This window comes from Scomber japonicus, chromosome 14 (genome assembly GCF_027409825.1).
Source record: "Scomber japonicus isolate fScoJap1 chromosome 14, fScoJap1.pri, whole genome shotgun sequence".
Classification (NCBI taxonomy): Eukaryota; Metazoa; Chordata; class Actinopteri; order Scombriformes; family Scombridae; genus Scomber; species Scomber japonicus.
The window spans coordinates 11235402-11254334 of NC_070591.1; the positions used below are offsets into that span (position 1 = coordinate 11235402).

General features: G+C 38.4%; 3 protein-coding genes across 3 annotated transcripts; 1 reads left to right on the forward strand and 2 right to left on the reverse strand.

The window, feature by feature from the left end:
* Positions 1–459: 459 nt before the first annotated feature.
* On the reverse strand, positions 460–9306 carry LOC128373364 (cytochrome P450 3A56-like). Its single transcript, XM_053333663.1, has 13 exons — positions 9181–9306; positions 8950–9043; positions 7901–7953; positions 6823–6922; positions 5554–5670; positions 5361–5446; positions 5101–5243; positions 4867–4991; positions 4249–4333; positions 2159–2319; positions 1353–1579; positions 949–1111; positions 460–855 (listed from the first exon to the last, which is right to left on the reverse strand). Exons 1-13 carry the CDS (start codon positions 9249–9251, stop codon positions 766–768), a joined length of 1515 nt encoding a protein of 504 aa, XP_053189638.1. The 5' UTR covers positions 9252–9306; the 3' UTR covers positions 460–765.
* A 431-nt stretch (positions 9307–9737) lies between these two features.
* LOC128373332 (E3 SUMO-protein ligase ZBED1-like) lies at positions 9738–14952 on the reverse strand. Its single transcript, XM_053333622.1, has 5 exons — positions 14062–14952; positions 13491–13979; positions 13214–13298; positions 12692–12931; positions 9738–9829 (listed from the first exon to the last, which is right to left on the reverse strand). The coding sequence occupies exons 1-5, from the start codon at positions 14950–14952 to the stop codon at positions 9738–9740; spliced, it is 1797 nt and encodes a 598-aa protein (XP_053189597.1).
* mrpl57 (mitochondrial ribosomal protein L57) lies at positions 10462–17732 on the forward strand. Its single transcript, XM_053332962.1, has 2 exons — positions 10462–10605; positions 17232–17732. Exon 2 carries the CDS (start codon positions 17247–17249, stop codon positions 17556–17558), a length of 312 nt encoding a protein of 103 aa, XP_053188937.1. The 5' UTR covers positions 10462–10605; positions 17232–17246; the 3' UTR covers positions 17559–17732.
* Positions 17733–18933: the final 1201 nt, after the last annotated feature.

Sequence of the window (18933 nt, forward strand, 5' to 3'; positions counted from 1 at the left end):
TTTTTCATGATATATTGGGTTAAACATCTTGTTTCCATATGACTTTTTCTTTTGATATTGCTATCCTTAAAATTTGAAATTAGAGGTGGACAGTTTTCAAACTTGAAGTTAAACTAAAGAAATGTTTATGACATTTTACTGGAGAGTACTTGTGTAGAAAATACAAGTGCATCATGTAATGCACTGGGAGAAAACAAATATTCATCAATGATACAGACATCAGTTTAATGTTCAAATCATGACCATCATTATAAAATGGGAAGATAACATGAAACATGCAGGTTTTCAAACTCATAGTTGTCATATTTCTGAAACAGTCTTTGCTCATCTGGATAAAATAATATTAGATCATGAAGTTTGTACAGTTAAATATATGAAATGACAAAATCCACAACACTGTAAAAAATGACTGGTATGATGCAAGAAAAGCAAAATAATGCAAAAGGAGACAATAAGATGGAGTGTTTGGATCAGTTTATTATAGTCAACATATCATTATATCACTTTAGTATAACAGATTCTCACTGCGAGTCAATACAAAAACTCTGATCAATCTTTGATTAGTGCATTTGTTTTTATGAACATTAAAAATAAATTCAACATTGAAGAAAGCAGAAAGGTGAATAAAATACATCCAATTAATCAACACTGTGAGAAAACTTAGATGCTGAAAATGCTTTTCAGTGTATGAACTTTACATGTCATGCTGTTCATCATGTTAAAAATAACAGATGCAAATGATAGGAATCCATAAGCAGACTATATTCAGAGATCTTTCCTTTCCTGCTCTCTGGGAACAAACTTCAGTTTGATTGGTTTAATGGGCTGATACTTCCAGTTAAGCTCCATAGGAATCTAAAAGAAGAAATGAAAGTACAGACATCAGAGAAGTTTGACAGTCTGAATGCAGATAAATGTGTGTTACTGTGGGTCAAGTGTAAGTCTTACCATAGTGTCTTTGCATGTTTCCAAAGTGTAACGCTGCAGCAGACGGACTATGACCATCTTCATGACGATGAGAGCGTAGCGCATCCCAACGCAGTTACGAGGACCAACCCCAAACGGCATGAACACGTATGGGTTCACTTCCTCCCCGCTGTCCTTGCTGAACCTGCATAAATAGACAAACCATGGAGTCACAGTCAGGAGAGTAGTCAGGAGAGTAGAGCTTAATGTGTCAGTAAAAGCCATCATCAGCCTACACAGTATTATGAAAACCTCATTTAACCTTCAGATCATAATTTAAATGAGCCAAACTTAAGTTGTTATATTTTCTGATATAACATTCAAGAACATATAATTCTTTAGTCATTATTGTAAAGAACGAAAATCTACATGCTGAGTGCTTTTACCTCTCAGGTCTGAAAAGCTCAGGTGAACTCCAAAAGCGTGGGTCCTTGTGTAACACGCCCACAGGAATCCCAATCCCGGTTCCTTCAGGGATGGTGATGCCGTGGATCTGGACAGTTTTCTTGCACACCCTGTCAACCCGAGGAGCAGTGGGAAGCACACGCTGTGACTCATTAAGAACCTGATCCAGGTACTGTAGACCGGCTAGATCCTCATATGAAACAGGAGCCTACAGGCAAAAGATAAGAGAGGTCACAAACATAAACTGAAACAGACACTATTACATTTTCTCTATTTCACTGTGTAAAAGTGACAAAGGATCAGATGATTGGTTTGATCATTTTAATTCAAGGTTGGGTATGAGAAGATCACTGCTTTCACCTTTCATCAGCTGTGTGTCTTGTTATCATTAGGAGGCCCCTTCCTCTTCCTTTGCCTTGGCTTATATCCAAATAAGGTAGACACTCTGAGTTTTAGGTGTGGGGACCATAGTAAGGTGGAAGGAAATCATGTATGACTTCAGGCCCTGACTTTAGGGGTGCATAACCATGTATGATACATGTATATTCAAATATATGTTCACATCACACATGATTTCTTTGTTTCTTTAGAAACTATAATGCAAGATGAGCTGATGTCACTGTATGCTGTCTCCTTAGTGTACAATAATAACTGTTTATTATTCAACCAATCAGTGTTTTGTGTATTATTTCATATTTGTGTTTAGTGTTCTCAGACAATTTCCACGACAACTTCACAATGACAGAAAAACATACACATGACAACATGACATGAAGAAATACTGTACATCTCTCGGTAGGTTGGCATCAATTTCTTCATGTAAGGTCTGCAACGCATCAGGATTAGTTGCCAGGTTATAAAGTAGGAAATTGAGAGTGGCGCTGGTGGTCTCGTAGCCGCCAAAGATGAAAATGAAGGCCTGGGAAAGGATCTCGTGTTCAGTCAAACCTACGATAAAACAAGTCACCAAACATATCAACAGCTGGAAAACTACTTTCACAAGTGAAGAAACCAAGTCATGATTTCTGGAAAGAGACACTGCTGTTGAGGTTTTCAAATATATATTTTATTGGCACGTTGTGCACCACAGGCTGACTGCCATCCATTTCTATTGTATTCAGGAGAAGGCAAAGATGTCTACGGCCGATATCTCTAAAACTCAGCAACAAACACCAAAATGATCTAAATGGATAAATGTCACAACAGGTAAGAGGAACACAATGTTTTAGCCTTTGGGGTGAACTGTACCTTTAATGAACAGTGGGAAAGTTACTAACCCATACCATTTATCATGTTTAACTTTTGTTGGGGATCTGGTAGGAGAACTCTTGGTTATTAGCTTCCTTTATTAAAAGAGAAAATATTTAAATGAATTAATAATATGGGGCACCACCCCGAAACCGGCACCAATAACCAAACAAAAATGTAGTCTCATACACTTTTCACTTAAAGCTGCTAACATCTGGGATGTCAACACCCACAAATGAACGGTGAAGGGTTGAATCTGAGCACTGACTCCCTCACTCAGCCACAAATCACAATAAATATGAACAATAAAGACAGCAATTTTAAAGCGATACAGCTATAAGTGTATGAGAGAGAGACAGTGGGGCAGGCAAGATGGCAGATGTGATCTGGTGAGACCTTGTCACATGAGATCTAAGATGGCGGACGTGACATTGCGTCATCTTTTGCCTTGGATCTACGTTTGGATCCATGCTGCCAACATCTATCAGGTGTGGTGGTGGAGGTACTTCTTGCTTCTCTGGATTGACAAGGGTGGAGACTTTGCCACCAGGAGTAGCTAGGCTGCTAGCATGTGTGTCCTGGTGGACTTGGTTCATCTGCTCCTTTACTTGGAGGGCTTACTGGAGCAGGTTCTGGCTGACTGTGCCGAGCAGGAGAACCTCTTGAGGGTCCGGAACATTGCTTGCTTCCTGGCTGGCTCTGTTGGTAGCGGTACTTGTCTGATCGGTCTGTTCAGGTTCAGGAGTTGCTTGGTTCCCCTGGTTGCTGTGCCGGTAGCAGTGCTTGTCTGAGATGGGAAATGGGATGGGCGTTGCACTTGAAAGGTTTTAACCCACTTCACCGGAGTCAACTCAGGCTTTGTAGTTAGGAGTTCTTGTTGTAGACAGAGATGTTCCTCTAGTACAGGCTGGTAACTATTCTGCACTTAAGTGATTTGCGCTTGTCGCTCTGCAGCTTGCAGCTGGGCTTTGCACAGTATGAGGAGGACGATCCTGCCCAACGGGTTCTAAAGAGAGCACTCAGGCTTCCTGGCCACATGTGTACTCAAGTAGTTTCTCTATCATGCTATCACAGTCACTAATTAAATTGTAATAGCTGATGATCTCCTCTTCCTCTGCGGAGAGGTGACTGAGGTCAGCGACTACCTACCTACCTAGGTACTCACTCACCTGTTGAAGAGCTCTAACAACGGCCTGTTATACATTAACTTTCTGCTAAAACTACTACTGCATACTGTGTCCAAAATTACACTTGAATACACTCTTGGCAGAGCTAGAGAGAAGTCAAAACATTTTCAAAAAAAATTTAAAAATGATTCATTATGAATTATTGTGGCAATTATGATAATAAGGCTGATTCGTGTGGAGCCTCATACGGGGCAGAAATGTTGATTACCTGGTCGGAGCATGTTTGGTTATTAGCTATAATTTATAATTATCAAAGATAATGATAAACAAAAACAAAGGCAGCCTCAGGGTTAGACTGGTGGGGTTACAAGGAATTGATTTGACTTAATAAAAATGAAGAAACTGAATGTAAGGTGAAAAAAAAAGATGATGAGGGAGAACAGTTCACTGTTTGTGTCTCAAAGACTTTTATGAATAATAATTAACTGCGATGAAACTGTACCTTTACTTGGTTGTTCGTGTTCGTTCTTGATCTCCGACTCTGGTATCTCGCTCTGAAGCATCACATTTAGGAAGTCTCCTCGACTCTGCCACAGCACAGAGAACATTCAATATTGGAGACAAATGGAAAAGAAATTGCTATGAAACATTTTCATTTAAAATGTGGTAAACTTTGAAAAAAAATCTGCCCACTTGCAACCCTATATATCATTAATTAACATGTAACATGTAATGTAATCCATCTCAAAAACCAAAGTTTAAACACAGAAAGTGGTTTACGAGAAGTTTTTCTGAGCTGGTGTTTGTAAAAAATGCAAAAGGTTTTTTTTTGTCTGTTATGGGCTACTGTACTAACATGGTGGTGCAACATGGAGGCTCTGTGGAAGAGGACCCACTCCCTATGTAGATATAAAATATTATTATACATTAATTTATACACTAATTTAAACATATTAATTAATATTATGTACCATTTCTGTCAAGTCCATTCCACTAATTGCCTCTGAATTCAACACACTGCACATTTAAAGCTTATATGATTATTTCCAAAACCATTTCAAGCTATTCCTTTGATTCTCTACAACCTTGTTTTTTCACTTGGTACAAATGCAATGCTTACAGATTCATCTGCTTGATGCTGGCCTTTAAATCTCTTAATGATGTCGTAGAAAAAATCCACGCTCTTACTCGGCATCAGTTCAATTTTCAGGAGCTTTAACAGACGGGGACCAAAGGGAAATACAACTGAAAAGAGATCAAAGTGTTGTCAACCAAAATGTGCATACTTGTGATAGTAAGGTGCTCATATGTTTACATGTTCTTGACCTATAACAGAGGTAACAGGAATACATACGTAATATAAATAAAGCGAAGAAATTGAAGTTAAGAATCTTCTTGATATGAACAATAAGGGGGTCATCTGGATTGTTGACGGAATCGGCTTCAACACTGAAGGACACACTGGTGATAGCGTCCAAACTGTAAGGTGCCAAGAATCTACGGCAGACAAAAACAGAGACGTTTTATTTTTTTTTAATGAATAGGTTGTACATAATACCACAATCATTTATTTTTTTCATCTTGTACTGGCATATAAAAACAATAACAACATACTGTTTGACATCGATAGGTTCGTCCAGATTTCTTTTTCCAAGACTTTCAATGAGTTTGTCCGCATAGCGAGACACAATGGGAAACGCCTTCAAAAAAGAAGAGTTGTGTTATGTTGATAATGTACTGTAGCTTACATATTTACTTCTCTCAGTCGCTCTATGTGGTGATTAGTGCGTTCAGATATGCAACCAACCTGTTTCAGTCTTCCACTGGTGAAGCACGGTGATACAGTGCTCCGAATTCTTTTCCATCTTTCATCTTTAACTACTGTAATTGCATCAGCCATAGGTCCTGAATCGTTAAAGACATCCTGTGGACATGAGCACAGTTAGAAGAAACTTGATTCTTCTTCAATTAGCTTCCTTCAACAGTTCTTCAAATCAGATCACACAACTACTTTTGTCTGCTCAAATATTGCAACTTGTAACCACTAATAATCACATGATTAACTGATAATTAGAGGGTTTCTTGGCTCAGAGCTGAATCATCTTACAATGCAACTGAACTTCATTTGGGTAACACGTTTTTTATTTATTTGATTTGGATATTTATTGATAGAACACACTAAACCAAAGTGATAAAATGTAAAAGTGAGAACACATGCAGTATTTCTTACATAAATAAATGAATACCCACATCATTAATGCCTTTCACTCACAAAATTCATCTTTACCAATACTAGTTAGAAGAGAAGCATTCAATTTGTTTGAAGTTTGTTCCTGCAAGTTTGATGACACAAAAAGTAGTCTTGTTTGTGCATTTTACTAAAGCCACATATAAGAATCTTACTTTGCAAATTCAGCATGTTTCATTACCCTATGTTGATTACAAAACAATGAAGAGTGTTTCTTGTTTTTCTGAGCCTGGTGTAATCCTTGACCATGAGACTCTGTGAACTTCGGGATATGACAGCAAATGCACGCTGAGACAAGACTAATTGCCTTTCTTCCTTTATGGCTCAGCCAGAGTGAGATATAATCTTTAAAATGATGGAACAGCCATTGTCCGGATAAGGTGGACACAACAAGACTTACATAACCACATCAGTCTAAAATCATAGTCGTTTTGAAAAAGTAAATTGTAAACAATTGTTTTGCTTAACCAAAGTGTCTCTCCACTTTTGTAAATGTAAAAAAGGAACTTATGTTCTCCACCTTCCTTGCTAAGTCCTGCATGGGGCTTTCCAGAGTTTTTTAACCTGATAAACATCAATCCCAAAGACAAAACTAAACAGAACTCTCTTACCCTGTGGTTGGTAAAAGCAATGTATAGCGCCAAATCACAACAAAGTCATCTCAAGGCACTTTACACATAGAGCAGGTTCTAAACCGTACTCTTCAGTTTTAACACAGCTTTTATTTATTTGATTTGAATATTTATTGACAGAACACACTAAACCAAAGGGATAACATGTGAAAGTGAGAACACATGCAGTATTTCTTGACCAAAAGTCTTAACTTACCCTGCGGTTGGTAAAGACAGTGTAGCACTCCTTCAGCATCACAGTTTTTAACATCTCAGGGTCTGACACCATTAATAGTGGTAATCGTCCATCATACAACCTGCACAAAGAGAAAAATGTCACAGTATATGATATGGGCTGTTTAAAACATTATAAAACATCCATACAAGTGTAAATACATGGCTACATATGTACTGATCTAAATGTTAGCAACTTCCTACACAGAAAGAAATGTCTTTATCTACCTGAGGCAGGATATCCTTTCACAAGAAAAATGTATTTATTTATTTATCTTTGCAAAAATTATATGAACTTCCACATCAATGTTAGCTGATTTATATTGTCTGATGTACTATTGTTGTTTCATGTGTGTCTTGTATGGTGAACTTGACTGCTTTGAAAGGCGCCTTAAAATAAAATGCATTATTATGATTAATCATTGTAATTATTTACATTATTGCATTCCCATAATAATGTATATGAAGATAGTGACACACAAGCTTATTTATGCTTGCTCTAGTTCAATGATTCCTAACCAGGGTACCCCAAGGAGTACTTATAATTCAGTGGAAGATCTGCATATTTGTATTCAGGAGGAAAATAAAGACACATAAAATGACAATTAGGGGCAACACAATATTTTTTATTTTAACCCCATATGTAACACTGCACAGAGCGATTGAGAGTGTGTGAAAACTAGTTAGCAACCAAATGAAAAATTATCTATATGGTTGAAATCTCCAGCTTGTGTGTATCTGTGTGTATAAACATAAACTATAAACATAAAGTGTACAGCCATGCCAGCAGCTATAATAATGTTTACCATGTTCATCGTCTTAGTGCAACATGTTTGCTAATTAGTACCAAACACAGAGTACAGCGTTGCAGTCATTTATTCATAAATCAAAGTCCTGGACGACTTGAAACTTTGAGCTGATGATGGAGCTATATGAAAAGTCTTGCATAACTGATATTTATTGATAAGGTGCCAGATGTAGTTCAACGTTAGACAACAAACAGATAACAAAAATAAACTTTGAGCTTGTTTTATGAATCTCGTCAGTATCTGTCAACTTACCCCCAGACATCTCCATACTTGGCTTGGCACTCACGGTCGAAATTAACAATTCCCTAAAAAGGATTTCAGGTACATGAATTTACAGGTTAAATGCCACAGAGGCTCCAATAATTATTTTTCTGCTACTTTCTACTCCACTATATTTATCTGACAGCTTTAGTTACTTTTAAAATGAAGATTCGACACAAGTAATAATATAACAAACTTTTAAAATAATACACATTGTAAAAGATGAAACCAGTGGTTTCCAACCTTTTTGTCCTTTGACATTTTATAAAAAGCAGTGTGTAGTCGGGGTTACATTTCAGATGTCTATGATTTATTAACAGCTCCACTAAATATGATTTTTCCTTCTAAATTTCTCACAGTTTAATTTCAATATATGTTCAAATGATCCAATATTTCAGCAAAAATGAAAGTTAGAGAAAAAGTCCAAAAACTTAAAACAGATTTGTGTATCAGAACAGTTTTTTCTTCTTTGCTTTCCCATTAATCATCTCAAGACTCCTCACATTTATCTGCTGACCCTTTGGAGGAGCCTGACAGCAAAGTTTGGGAACCACTGGACTAAACTAGCTAACTGTATATAAAGTAGTGTAAACTAGCTCCACCTCCAGCAGCTACAACAGTAACATGCTGCTCTAACACTGATGCTCCAGTATTAATACTACAACTACTACTACTACTACTTTGACTTTAATACTTTAACTACATCAAGCTTATAATACTTATGTGCTGTTACTTAAGTAGGATGCAGTACCTTTGATTGTAGTGGATGTTTTTATAGTTTTATATTGCTTTATTAGTTATTTTACTTGTGTAAATAATGAGCACTTCTACCACTGAATATAGTCTAAAAGAGTTAAAATAAAAATAAAAAAGCTTTTATTGTAATCAATGTAATCAAATTTACACAGGATGAGAACAGTATGAAAACCTCAACTCTAAATGTCACTTGCCAAATCTGTCAACTAAGGTCAGTGAATGTGTTTGCGTGTGTTTGTTTGTGTATGTGTGTGTGTGTGTGTGTGTGTGTGTGTGTGTGTCACCTTTCTTGTGTACATCATTGTTCCAACAAAAGGCAGAGGTCTTGGTCCGGAGATTCCCAGCTTTTTAAAAAACCCATATGGCCAAATGCCATACCTAAATAACAAAGAAAGACTTGTTACAGGATCATTACGTAACAACAGATCAACTAATGACCCCCATGGTAAGATTGTAGATCGGCCACAAAAACGCCTACAAGTTGCAGAAAAGAAAAAGGTGCGGAAATTACTCACAGTAATAACAAGGCGAAACAGAGAGCCAGCAAAGTCCAGGTGGTGGCTGAAAATATTGCAAAGACAAACATTTTGACTTGTAACGGAAAGAGATAAGTTGAGGACGAACTGCGTGTGAAATGAGGAAATTACTTGAAATACAAGTCCCTTTAACTGGCCTGTGGTGGGAGGAGTCCAGAGGCTGGAGGCAGGGAGTCATGACAAGTGCTTTGTGCTATGTTTATATTGTCGTAAATATATCATTATACATGTCTCGTCTGTTGGAAAATTATTAAATAAGAAATACTATCTGTTATCTTATTCACTGTCTGACTCAAACTGTGTGTATGCTGTCTCCTTATTATACAATAATAATTATTTCATCTTCAACCCAGTAGTGTTTTGTGTATTATTTCATTTTTGTGTTTAGTGTTTTCAGATCATTTCCACAAAAACTGCTCAATGACAGAAAAACATACACATGGCAACAAGACATGAAGAAATACTGTACATCTCTCGGTAGGTTGGCATCAATTTCTTCATGTAAGGTCTGCAACGCATCAGGATTGGTTGCCAGGTTATAAAGTAGGAAACAGAGTGGCGCTGGTGGTCTCGTAGCCGCCAAAGATGAACATGAAGGCCTGGGAAAGGATCTCGTGTTCAGTCAAACCTACAATAAAACAAGTCATCAAACATATCAACAGCTGGAAAACTACTTTCACAAGTGAATCTATTCAAAATATACAATATAAAATATTTTTAAAATTATTTTTGGAAATGTTTACTTGGGTGCAAATGAGATAATTAGTAACATTGTAAATATAAAGTAAATAAAAATAATAATTAACCTCTAATTTTCCACTCCTGCCTGTTTAAGGGTTAAACTAGTGTAAACTTAAAGTTTCACTTTAGTACTACTAATATTTTTACGTCATTGTTAAAATTATTATTTCCTTATGCCTGTATGTTATTTGTATGCTGGCTCCATAGACTGGCTCTGATATCGCTTGTTGTGAATTTGAGCCTTCCGCCGCACCGTAGAACAACCCGGACACTCGTTCAATGACACCACGGGTAACCTTAAATCTGTGAAAGCTCTCGCGATATTTAATACATTTTAACCACCTTAACCGTGGTCTTTCCCTAACCTTGACAATGTGTTAATTTTTGTACCTGAAGCTAATCAAACTTTAAACACAGCTGTGCCACATAATCATAATAGCCTAAATCATAATTAGTTTAAACAGTGATAAACAATGAAAAGCCAACAAATCTCGCGAGACTAATCAAATCTAGGGTTACTATTCAAAACACGACACCCTCGCTTCTCTTCTCACATTTTCACCTTCTTCTTCTGTTTTTTTTTTTATTAAACTGCGCGATTCTGTGCGTCTTATCTCCTAGTCGTCGGAAAGTGAACTAGAGTTGTCATATTGAAGGAGTGAGGTAAGGACCAAATGTGTTTCTGTCGGTAATGAATGTGACATTTGAAGTTGCTCCTGGTCTCTAATGTTATGCTAAGCTAAGCTAACATCACCCTGCACCACTGTCTGTGTAATATAGGAGTCATATTTTTATTATCCTCCACTGTCTTTCACACCTCATGGGAACACATGCGAGGCGAATTAGAGGTGAATATCTATCTGTCTCAGAGTTTCCCCTGTGTACATAGCGCCGCTGCAAAAATGACTGTGCTTGAAGTAACGTGACGTTAACGATGTTGATCACTTGCTCGATTTCATTAGAAGTTGCTAGCAGCTAGTTAACCATATAACTTCGCTTTTGGCTTCGGTGTAGGTCAGGCTTCATAACACAACTGCCCCCTCCCTTCATAAGCTACTGAAGTAGGGGGAGGACAAAACGTTCTGTGAGTCTCCTGCATATTGTTAGCGGCTCCTTGACACCAGCAAATGAGACACAATCTCCCGGAATCTGGAGCGAGTAAGCAACAACGCGCACTAGAGAGTGACTGCGCGCGTGCACAAAAAACGACCGGTTTTTTATCACTTTTGCGCGTCATATCAATGATGTAAAGTCACTGTGTGGATCATTAACCTTGTTGCAGTTTGCTCCCTGGTTATAGTTAGTGAACTACCAGCTTCTACCTGCTCAGATCACACAGTCAGCAGTAGGCGAGGAGGAGAGCAGCAGGGGCATCTAGCGCACATACTTTGTATGGTAGCCTAATGATGGAAAAAGTAAAACTGGTTACTACAAAAATAAACCATTATTTATCTTTTATTTACAGAAAATACCTATTTTTGTGTAGCACATGTGTATGTTATTTTGTTAAAGCTATCAGACATTAACATGTAGTTGTTTTGTTTAAATTATTATTTATAATTTAATATTACTTTAACAACTCAGGGACGTGCAAGAAGCAACATGTTGTTTGAGCACTTTTTTGCATTGTCAATTTGAAATGCTTTTGTTTTTGAATGAAGGGGTGGAAATATATATATATATATATATATATATATATATATATATATATATATATTTTAATCTGATTCATCAAATAATCGACTGATCAATCGTTTATCAAAATAATTGTTAGTTGCAGCCATACAGTCTATGGTTGTAGCCCTATTATTTTTCAAATTTTTCTTCTGGGCCAGACTAGGGGTGTAAATCACACCCATCATGGCGATTCGATTCAATATCGATTTCCTGACCCAACGATTCGATTTTTTTTCGATTCTCAAGAATACACCACGATACGATTCGATTCGATTCGATTTCGATTTTTTTTTTTTTATCTTACAGGCTAGACAATGTTTCAAATTTGAAATAAATCAATGAAAGCTGTAATACCGTTATACATTTTATTTGAGAAACAGCAAAGTTGTACTTCACCTAGGCCTATGCTATGACAACCTCATTCACTGAAAAATAATAATGTCTGTTTTAGTTTCTGAAAGGCCTTGCATCAAAAAGTACTGTACAAAGTACAACGTGTTAAGTAACAAAAACAGGCCTATACAACATTCAGTATAAAATAATACTCAACAGAATCAGTGCAATGAGTGCAAAAGTGCACTAGCAGCAAATGGTAACAAAAAATAGGCCTGTACGCCATTCAATATAAATTGACAATACTCCATAAAATAAGTGCAATGAGTGCAAAATGTGCAGTAGTAGCAAATGGTAACAAAAAATAGGCCTGTACTCCATTCAATATAAAATGACAATATTCAAAGTGCACTAGCAACAAAAAGAAACAAAAACATAGGCCATACTCCACAGGGCCAGCAAAATCAGTCAAAATGTGCACTAGCAACAAAAAAGTAGGCATTTACTTAATTCACAATAATGCCTCTGTTCTATACAGAAGGGGTGTGGAAAAGAGAACAGTAAAACTGAACCATTAAACTACAGCATTGTTACAGTTCAATACTTTCAATTGTGCTTATGGACAGATTTTTCTTTAGAAAAATCAGCTGGTCCACATGCTCAGAGGATAAAAGACTACGTTCTGAACGCACAATGTCCCCTGCTGTACTAAAGACACGTTCTGATGGTACACTTGTACCAGGTATGCACAAGTAGGTCTTGGCCAGGTCGGCCAAGAGAGGAAACTCAGCCTGGTGAGCTTTCCACCATTCTAGCACCTTACCACCCAGGCTCAGAGATGCAATGTCTCTGTACTTCCTAATTTCATCATTGACAAGCTCCTTGGATGTTTTCTTCCTGACACTTAGGTCCTCAGTGCTGAAGGAGTCACCAAACAAGTCATCCAATACTTTTGTTTTCTTGGAAGCTGGGGGTGCTTCTAAATTCAACAAAAATAAGACAACAGAAGGAGTATAGTTATAGTCAAAGTATAATATGGCAGTAGGCTCTAGTCATAGTAGTTTTAGTATATAATATAGGCCTACATACATAAGTGTGTGTGTATGTGTTTGTTTGTGTAGTGTAAAATATATAAAATGTACATGTATAATGTAATATCTGTATAATATTTATGTGTATATGTAATATGAGTAGGTTAAAGTAGGATCTTTATGATGTATCTGAATAAGCTTAAGTGTAGAATGTATGAACAGTAGGCTACCTTCAGTCTCAGTTTCCCATTCATCATCACACGTCTGGGCACGAGGAGGTGTTTTCTGGGCCTGGGCCTCTGCTTCATTCTGTAACTGTCACAGACACATACACTCATGAACACCAACTTACTACTAAGTTACATCACCCAACCGGTCAAAGTATTAGGCCTACCATAACAGCACTAACGACTACAACTAATAACACCAACTAATGATAGATAAATAAATAAATAAACAAACGCTATGCTTTATATTTTTTAAAGTATATGATGAGAAACAACCTACCCTCTGTTCCTTCAGTTGTACTGCTTCCTCCGCAATGCATTCAAAGGTTTGGTTTCTTTTTTCATCAGTCAGGAACGGGAGCTTTTTAAACCTCGGGTCCAACGCAGCTGCACGGTGTAAGAATGGTTCCTCGTCTTCGTACCGTTCTTGGAGATCCTCGGCCATGGCTCGTTTCATGTCTCTGATCAAGGGAGTGTCGTCCGGTGCACATTCGAAATGCGTCAGCAATTTCGTTCTGAGGGGTGCGATGATTGATACTGTGGGTTGCTTTTCTTCGCACATGAGCGTGGTGGCAGCTTTCAGTGGGGCCAACAAGCTAACCATTTGCTCTGCTGCGGTTAGGTCACTTTCCGTGAGAGTGTGAATGTCGCTTGCGCCTTTCCTCAGCTTCTTGTCCAGGAGTGTTGCCGTCACTGCATGCTGTTGTTCCAGGAATCGCTCTAACATCTCGAATGAACTGTTCCACCTTGTCTTCACGTCGGATTTAAGCTTGTGGCACGGGAGGTCAAGCAGTTTTTGTTTTTCCTTGTACACTGCTGTGGCAACTGCGCTGCGATGGAAAAAAACTCACAATTCTCCTAACTCGACCCAACAGCCTGTCCGTGGCTGCAATTTTGAGGCCATCTTGAGTGGACAGATTGAGTGTGTGCGCGAAGCACATGATGTGGGGTGACATCCCGGCCTCTTCCCCAGCCCTCTTCATATTGGATGCATTATCTGTGATGAGGGCTGGCGCTTTGTCACTCAGACCCCACTCTTCACACGCAGCTCGCAGGACGTGTCCGAGGTTAACTCCTGAATGTGTCTCCGCCAGCACACGCGTCTGTAACACGTAATTGTGCATCTCCCATTCGTGGTCAATGAAGTGGCATGTTACTGTGATGAATGACTCTGTAGTGCAGGAGGTCCATCCGTCACATGTTACAGCTACGCGCTGTGCCTTCTGCAACTCTTGAATGACACCATCACGAACTTTGGCATACAACTTTGGAATCACTGATTCGCTGAAGTGCTGTCGCGAGGGAATGCAATACCTCGGCTCCAGAGTGTCGAGCAGGTAACGGAAGCCTTCGTTCTCCACCACGCAATAGGGGCGTATGTCTCTACATATGAAGAACGCGATTGCCTTGGATATATTCTTCGCCCTCTTAGAGCTGTTCGAAAACTTCTGAGGAAAAAGTGTCGTCAATGTTGTAGAGGGTTGTGCTTTTTCTTCGCCGAGGATATCTCTATGGCGTCTTTTCAGGTGAGCAGACAGATTGGATGTGTTGCCACAGTAGCGCGCTTCCCAACGACATTTTCTGCATATAGCCATATCCTTAATCAGTTTTCTTCCATCTTTACGGAACCCGAAATACTTCCACACAAACGACTTGGAACCGTGAGGGGTGTGTATGTCATCTTTTTCCTTCGCCACGTCTGTTTTGCCTACCTCTTCTTTTTCCTCTGCTATGTCAGCCATGACTGTTTTGCCTACTGTTTGCGTGTGTGTGTGCATGCGGAAAGAGGGTAGCCTAAAGGAAGCGAGGTAGGAGGACAAAATAGGTTTAGCGCCACCCGCAGCACGGGAGTCTGAATTACGTCCAGGAGCAAATGGATAAAATAGACCGGATATTTTTTTTATTTTTTTTTAAATATGAATCGATACTCTTGCGGACGTGTCGATACATCGTATCGTCGGCTGTTGGATCGATACATCGATGCAAAATCGATTTTTTTTACATCCCTAGGCCAGACCCCCCTAATGTTGCTAGGTTACTGACACACAGCACCATATGTATGTATGAGTCTCTTTTTTCTGTTATCTGCCCTTCTACTGTATGTTATAAATTAGATAGGAAAAAAAAATCCCAAACAAATGCCATTCCAGTCTGAGTCAGATCCACCCCATAGCCTACTGTTAAATTTTGCGTGTGTGTCTTTCTCCTTCGATTTTAAGCAAAGTGAATTGTTACCATTTTAAAAACAGCTCTCAGATGGGAGCTGGCATCATAGAGCCCGACACATCACTACACCACACACTCGTGACCTCAATAATAAACATAAAGTTGACTTGTCACCCTTTCTGGCACTATCAACAAAAACTGTAAATGTATAAACTTCATAAAAGCAGAATTTATGACAGAATGGTTGTATTAGATTGCACATGTGTACCTAATAAAGAGCTGTGTGTCAAATGTCAAACACAGAAACAGTACCAGTGGTTATAAGATGAAAAGAAACTGTGACCAGAAATCAAATGGACTTTTTTTTTTCTTTTTTCTTAACAGCAGAGATTTTGGCTCATAACAGGTAAAGCATAGTAAGTAACTAATACATTTAATAAAGGCTGCAACAAATTAAGATGGTCCAGTTCCATGATGCATATTGTGGTCACATAATGGTTAAACTGGTGAGTTTTACTGGAGTGCTTTCATGGAACTGAGCCATCGTTAATGTTATCAGCTTCACCTATGCTTCTCCTGCTGTTACGAGTCAAAGTGTTGGCTGTAAAAGAAAAATGAGTCAGTGTTTGATCAGGAACCTACTTAATTCTAATGTACACACAGAATTACTTTATTTTTTATTTCTCTGACTATCAGTGTACATTAATAAACATTGAGCTTTGAGTTATATGTACAGCATATTAATCTATTGTCTCTGGACAGATGTTACAAAGCCACCCTAAAGCAGCAGCTGTTTCCTCCATGTAACATTCATGTGTTGGGGTCACTTGTGAATCCAGATGTTACATCCGTTAAACAGCCTTTGATGTCACATTTCTGACTTCTTACACATTAACCTACCTAACCCCTACCTAACCTAGTTGTAATGTGATGTCATTGTCACGCACTTCTGTAAAAATCCCACAAGTCATGACTCTTAAGTGTGCCAAAGTTTACTAATGAGTAACCTAATCAGTGCCTGAAATCCCGACAACATAATGAAGTGGAGTTTGATCTGAGATAAGCAGTTTCCAGGTTTTTTTTCTCTTTATTTTCAGTTGATTCTCATGAGGTTTTTATCATTTTATCTGATGTGACTTGCCAGTTTCCCTCTGGTTGTATGGAAGCCAGACAGCATGTGGGAGTGAATGTCAAGGTTGCATGACATAATTTTACAGTGGTAAATGTCAGATTTTCTTTTTTAAAATGACAGTTCCCAACGCCATATAAATTAAGTTAAATTATTGTAGGTTTTTTCTATTTAATTGTCTTTAGATGGCTGTATGTCATTTTGCTGCCTTTTTTTCTATGACACTGATTTTGAGATGCACCCACACAGGTGTTTTCACTCATGGTGACTGCTAAGACCTCTTCTCAGAGCTGTGTAGGTGTTCAGACTATACTTGATTGTACTTGTATTTTCTTGATTAATCTCACATTGTCTGTAAAATGTCCATTAATATAATATCTCAGATCACATTTTGTCCAATTAATTGTCCAAACTGCAAAGATACTCAGAAAAGCCTCTAATCATCACATCTGAGAAGCTAAAAACAGCAAATTTTGGGCATTTTTGCTTAAAAAAATGAGCTCTATTCTGCTGTTGCATATTTATCATTCCTGCTCATACACACAGTTTTATGAAATCAACCTGAGCAGATGTTGTATCAGCCTTTACAATTAAGTGTCCGATTAGTACTGAATACCTCCAAAATGTCTATTTACCTGTTTTGAATCCCTACAGTTTAGTCTCTGGCACAAACAGCACTACAGTTACCGCAGTGGTCAGTAATCTTTTGTACCTGTGTTTTGTCAGATATAAATCCCCACCATGTTCCTCACCCTGGCCCTGCTGCGGAAAGGCATCCCTGGGAAGCAGTGGATCGGAAAGTATCGGCGTCCACGACAAATCACGTGGCAGATGAAACGCAACATGCTGAATCACCTGGAGCGCGAGGCCGAGAACGAGTACTGGATCAGCCGGCCGTACATGACCGCGGAGCAGGAGTGCGGACACGCCGCCGAGCGCAGAGCCCAGAACTGGCTCAAGATCAAGGAGACCAAATTCGCCAATTTTCCTGAACACAAGACCATCACAGATCACCTGAAACATCTCAGAATCACCAAGACGTGGTCAAGTTAATGCGAGCAGTAAAATATCTCACTTCTGTCCAACATGTAAAGACTCTATAATGCTATTTATCCATGAAACATGTTTGCGTGTGGAGGAAAGCTCTGTATGTGTGAACGTTGTCAACCACGATCACAACAGACTGTTTTAACTGCATCTGTCTTTATAAAAACACATCTGGAAGCAGTTCATTTGTGGTGTTGTATCTGGTAATCGATTAGTGGAATTACAGGAAATCAGACTATTTTCATCAACTGAGTATATTTGAGTTGTTGAGTGTTGCTCGAGACTAAACTAAAGATTTTAGGTTATATCTTTTACTTTGGGAAACAGTGAGAGCCATTTTTTTTCAACTCTTTTCGGACATTTTATATATCAAACGACAAAGCAATTAATTGAGAATATAATTTATATATTATTTGCACCTTTCAGTTGTATCACAAAAAACTGTCTGTACTCAAACAGGACTGTGAGCACTTCACATTTCTTCCAGCTTCCTCAGATAAAACCTGCATAGCATCCTGTACCTGATCTGTGAGTCCTTATTTTACTGCTTGTTAACAAAAAACACTTTCAAGTTGAGAAAATCAGGCTTCCAGCTGGTTATACATTCTTTATAATAATGATGTGAGAAGTATATTCCACATGGAAAATATTGGAGGAATTGGATACATTGTCTGGGGAAGATGGAGGGGAGGAGGAACATTACATAACTTCACAAAGTGGTTCATTTCACTACCAGAATACTGTTTCACACTTCATGTATTAAAGGGTGGTGACTGTCAGAAAGAACAATTGTCGCTGAAACTGGATTGTTTAATCCTCATCAACCTTTGAAGTTAGGAAGGAAGGAAGGAGGGTGGGGGGAGGGGGGGGGGGGCAGGAAGAAGTACGTTTTCTAGGTTCATGGAAGAGCTCATATCTCATTAGGGATTGTGACAGAGTTTAAGTTTTTGCATAGTGGGGAGATATGAGATAAATCTGCTCGATGTTTGTTAGGAAAAATAAGCTGTGCTAATGTTATACCTTATCATAATTACCTCTCTTAGTTACAGACACTTGACTCTTTATGAAACCTCAGTTTATGTCCGTAATCTGGTCACATGAAAGATAAAGTATGAGTGACTTCATTCATAACAGACCTTACCATTACGTACTCTTTATGTTTACAACAGTCATACAACGATACGGGAGAGGCCGGTTTATGTGTGTAGAAGTGGATGGTCGTCATCATAATCTCCCACACCTGAGTCTCACAACCTTTTAAGGATCTGGGAAGTTATTAAAGATAAACAAATGAGAGATTTGCATGCCATAAAACTCAAAGCAAACACTGAGTCAGCTATCATCAACCACTACATGTTTTTCTTGCTGTAATCATTAGAAG

Bases quoted from the DNA above. Each gene is read 5' to 3' on its own strand.
- mrpl57 (XM_053332962.1), top strand. From the start codon at position 17,247: ATGTTCCTCACCCTGGCCCTGCTGCGGAAAGGCATCCCTGGGAAGCAG.
- LOC128373364 (XM_053333663.1), bottom strand. From the start codon at position 9,251: ATGTTTGTCTTTGCAATATTTTCAGCCACCACCTGGACTTTGCTGGCT. The intron at 4,992-5,100 runs GTATGTATTCCT...ATCTCTTTTCAG, and splicing joins CTTCGCTTTATTTATATTAC to TTGTATTTCCCTTTGGTCCC. The intron at 1,580-2,158 runs GTACAGTATTTC...TTTTGCCTGTAG, and splicing joins ATGCCAACCTACCGAGAGAT to GCTCCTGTTTCATATGAGGA.
- LOC128373332 (XM_053333622.1), bottom strand. From the start codon at position 14,952: ATGGCTGACATAGCAGAGGAAAAAGAAGAGGTAGGCAAAACAGACGTG. The intron at 13,980-14,061 runs GTGAGTTTTTTT...CCGTGCCACAAG, and splicing joins TGGGTCGAGTTAGGAGAATT to CTTAAATCCGACGTGAAGAC. The intron at 13,299-13,490 runs GTAGGTTGTTTC...TGTCTGTGACAG, and splicing joins TACAACTGAAGGAACAGAGG to TTACAGAATGAAGCAGAGGC.